Raw genomic sequence first — 5000 nt, forward strand, 5'->3', positions numbered from 1 at the left:
CACTCACACACACACACACACCGTCACTCACACACACACACCATCACTCACACACACACACACACCGTCACTCACACACACACACTCACACACACACACACACCGTCACTCACCATCACACACACACCGTCACTCACACACACACTCCATCACTCACACACACACACACACACACACCGTCACTCACACACACACACACACACACACACACACCATCACTCACACACACACACACACACACACCATCACACACACACACACACCATCACTCACACACACACTCACACCGTCACTCACACACACACACACACCGTCACTCACACACACACACACACCATCACACACACACACACACCATCACTCACACACACACACACACCATCACTCACACACACACACACACCATCACTCACACACACACTGTCACTCTCACACACACACATCGTCTCACACACACACACCGTCACTCACAAACACACACACCGTCGCACACACACACACCGTCGCACACACACACACCGTCGCACACACACACACAGTCGCACACACACACACAGTCGCACACACACACACAGTCGCAAACACAGTCTCACATACACACACACCGTCTCACACACACACCATCACTCACACACACACCGTCACACACACACACACCGTCACACACCGTCACACACACCGTCTCACACACACCGTCACACACACCGTCTCACACACACCGTCACACCGTCACTCACACACACACACACACCGTCACTCACACACACACACCGTCACTCACACACACACACCGTCACTCACACACACACACCGTCACTCACACACACACCGTCACTCACACACACACCGTCACTCACACACACACCGTCACTCACACACACACACCGTCGCACACACACACACACCGTCGCACACACACACCGTCGCACACACACCGTCTCACTGTCCCACACACGCACACAGACCGCTTCACACACAGACCGTCACACACACACTGTCACACACACTGTCACACACACTGTCACACACACCGCTTCACACCCACACTGTCACACACACACTGTCACACACACACCGTCACACACACTGTCACACACACTGTCACACACACACCGTCACACACACACCGTCACACACACACCGTCACACACACACCGTCACACACACACTCACACACACCGTCTCTCTCTCTCTCTCTCTCTCTCACACTCACACACACACACACCGTTCATACACGTCTCCTAATCAGAGCTCTTATTGATCAGATGATGTCATTATTTCTCTCCACAGCACCGCTGTGACGTCACGTTTCCTCACTTCATAAAATCTAACGTTAAGTAAAAAAATTCTCTAACAGTGAACATAAAAGTACACAGTTAGTAAGTCAGAAGGTTGAGCTCATGAGACGGACTTTACAACCCTGGAAAAAACTCAACAGAATACACACTAGTGACTTTTAAACGTGATTTAAAAAGCTCTAAAAAATAAATAAATAAATAAATAAAAATACTTAACAACAGTATCCAAATATGAGCTGTTTTTATTTATTTTTTTAATTTTTTGGGAATTACGTCTAAAATATCTCTACAGTCGACTCAAGCTTTAATTTTTACTGATTTATTTAAAAAAAAAAAAAAAGTAGCTAATTTTTAATTGGTGCATTTTATTGATATTTCTGATATTATTAATTAATTTTTCTGTGTATATTCAAGATTAAAAATCAAAGCTCTAACAACCTTGTGATCTGCAGTCTCTCAGTTTCTCACACACTCGTTAATTTAATTTGCTAATAACACACACACACACACACACCGTCTCACACACACACTTTATTTTTTAAATATAACAGGGTTGTGTTACTCACTGAGCGAAAGCTGGCTACGTTAGATTTTAAAAATTTGTCTCGCAAATAATTATTTACAGCAAAAAAAACAAACCTGTACGAGCTAAAGTGAGTGACTTTTAGACCTTTTAACCCAGTTAAAAGAGGAGGAGCGAGGAGGAGGAGTGAGGAGCGAGGAGGAGGAGTGAGGAGCGATGAGGAGCGAGGAGGAGGAGCGAGGAGGAGTGAGGAGGAGGAGTGAGGAGCGAGGAGGAGCGAGGAGGAGTGAGGAGGAGTGAGGAGCGAGGAGGAGGAGTGAGGAGGAGGAGTGAGGAGGAGTGAGGAGCGAGGAGGAGGAGTGAGGAGGAGCGAGGAGAAGTGAGGAGGAGTGAGGAGGAGGAGTGAGGAGGAGGAGTGAGGAGGAGTGAGGAGGAGTGAGGAGCGATGAGGAGGAGGAGGAGCGAGGAGGAGGAGTGAGGAGGAGTGAGGAGGAGTGAGGAGCGATGAGGAGGAGGAGGAGCGAGGAGGAGTGAGGAGGAGGAGTGAGGAGCGATGAGGAGGAGTGAGGAGGAGTGAGGAGCGATGAGGAGGAGTGAGGAGGAGTGAGGAGCGATGAGGAGGAGTGAGGAGGAGTGAGGAGGAGTGAGGAGCGATGAGGAGCGAGGTGGAGCGATGAGGAGGAGGAGGAGTGAGGAGGAGGAGTGAGGAGGAGTGAGGAGGAGTGAGGAGCGAGGTGGAGCGAGGAGGAGCGAGGAGCGAGGAGGAGCGAGGAGGAGGAGGAGGAGGAGGAGTGAGGAGCGATGAGGAGTGAGGAGGAGGAGTGAGGAGGAGTGAGGAGCGATGAGGAGGAGGAGGAGTGAGGAGCGATGAGGAGCGAGGTGGAGCGATGAGGAGGAGGAGGAGTGAGGAGAAGGAGTGAGGAGGAGTGAGGAGCGATGAGGAGGAGGAGGAGTGAGGAGGAGTGAGGAGCGATGAGGAGCGAGGTGGAGCGATGAGGAGGAGGAGGAGTGAGGAGAAGGAGTGAGGAGGAGTGAGGAGCGATGAGGAGCGAGGTGGAGCGATGAGGAGGAGGAGGAGTGAGGAGCGATGAGGAGCGAGGTGGAGCGATGAGGAGGAGGAGGAGTGAGGAGGAGTGAGGTGGAGCGATGAGGAGGAGGAGGAGTGAGGAGCGATGAGGAGCGAGGTGGAGCGATGAGGAGGAGGAGGAGTGAGGAGCGATGAGGAGCGAGGTGGAGCGATGAGGAGGAGGAGGAGTGAGGAGCGATGAGGAGGAGGAGGAGTGAGGAGCGATGAGGAGGAGGAGGAGTGAGGAGGAGTGAGGTGGAGCGATGAGGAGCGAGGAGGAGGTGGAGCGATGAGGAGCGAGGAGGAGGTGGAGCGAGGAGGAGCGAGGAGGAGAAGTAGGAGGAGGAGGAGGAGGAAACGGCGGTACAGACGCCGCGTGACCTCACTCCGGTGCTGTAGCGAGAATGACATCACCAGCTTCCGCTCTGAACACGAGCCCAGAGGCACTTCCTCAGATTCAGGATGTGAAAAAGGATGAACTCACTGTCAGGTTGTCTCGCAGCAGCTGCATGATCAGCGTGCTGTCTTTGTACGAGTCCTCGGTCAGCTGGTCGAGCTCAGCGATCGCGTCATCGAACGCCTGTGTACAAAAATAAATAAATAAATAAATAAATAAATAACCTACAACATCGAAAACATGCAATAAAATAAAGAGCGTGTCTTTAGAAAATATCCGAAAGATTCATTTTGTGAAAAATGGGCAGAAATTATACACAAAATGTCTTTTTTTTCTTCTTCAATACAGTTTGATATGATTCAACATCCCCTCCCTCCAAAGGCCACACCCCCTCCAAAGGCCACACCCCCTCCAAAGGCCACACCCCTCTCTTTCACAGACCACGCCCTTTCCCTCCACAGACACACACACACACCGTCTCACACACATACACACACACACACCGTCTCACACACATACACACACACACACACACACACACACCGTCTCACACACACACACACACACACACCGTCTCACACACAAACACCGTCTCTCTCACACACACAGACCACGCCCTTTCCACCAATAGACCACGCCCTTTCCCTCCACAGGCCACGCCCTTTCCCTCCACAGGCCACGCCCTTTCCAATCCCGTGGCCACACCCATTTCCAAGGTGTGAAGTTGGAACTGTTTCTGACTGATGATGATCTACACCACTGAGTTCTGCGTTCTGATTGGTCAGAAGGTGTTGATTAGTTTTCTATAACAGCAGCTCTGACAGCAGCGCAGGTTTATATTAATGCGCTCGTTCTAATACGTCACCGTTTCTATAGCAACAGCTCATTCACAGCAACTTAAAAACATGTGTGTAATCATTGATATGGTGAAGTTTTCCTAAAGTAAGGTGATGTTTGTGTAACATTAATGGAAGGAGTCTCCAGTGTCAGCGCTTTGAGGAGGAGTTTACGCTTCTTCGCGGATTCTCAGTAACACGACAACCTGTTTTTTTTTCTGTCTTATTAACATAGAGAGAGGGAATAAAGAGAGGCTGGTGAGGGAACGACTGTTTATAGCTGCTCTAACGTAAGTGACAACAGGAACTAACTTGTTACTTGTTTCCTCGAGTATTAAATGTAGCTATAAACTGATGAAAAGTGTCATTCATTACTAATAAAAATTATAATCGTTGGCAAACTGCTGTGGCGTAAAAGGAATAAAACATGTGGGACATGCTGTTATAGGAAAATAATCAACTTCTGATGTATCGTCTCAGTCCTAGTCGAAGAACAGACGCTGCTCAAAAGCATAAAACTGGTACAAAGGGTTTTTTTTTTTTTAGAGATTTCTCGTCCCTCGGAGATCACATGACCCACTTCCCTGATTTTCACCTCTTTAAAAAACAGGACACGGTGTAACCAACTTCCCCTGGAAATAACTTCTCCATCTACACAGCTACAGCGCTAACACAGCCCGAGACGAACGGCTCGCACGGTAACCATAGCAACCAACCGCAATACGACGTAACCCTTGCCCAACCCAGATTACTGCACTATTACTGTAAACCCACAGGCTACGTTTATAAATATATATATATATATATATATATTTGTCCTCCTTTTTTCTCGCATCATTTCAGAGGAATATAAGCACACTGATCTGAGGCGAAATTATTT

The 5000-nt window shown here is 49.1% G+C and overlaps 1 protein-coding gene across 1 annotated transcript in view; it reads right to left on the minus strand.

Annotated features, from left to right (window-relative positions):
* The window catches only part of ywhaz (tyrosine 3-monooxygenase/tryptophan 5-monooxygenase activation protein, zeta polypeptide), a 15304-nt gene that overhangs the window by 4287 nt on the left and 6017 nt on the right, over positions 1–5000 (minus strand). The window contains exon 5 of the mRNA XM_034298841.2: positions 3372–3467. Within this exon, the coding sequence (XP_034154732.1) occupies positions 3372–3467 (96 nt within the window). The remainder of the gene's footprint in view (positions 1–3371; positions 3468–5000) is intronic.

Source organism: Pangasianodon hypophthalmus, chromosome 23 (genome assembly GCF_027358585.1).
Source record: "Pangasianodon hypophthalmus isolate fPanHyp1 chromosome 23, fPanHyp1.pri, whole genome shotgun sequence".
NCBI lineage: Eukaryota > Metazoa > Chordata > Actinopteri > Siluriformes > Pangasiidae > Pangasianodon > Pangasianodon hypophthalmus.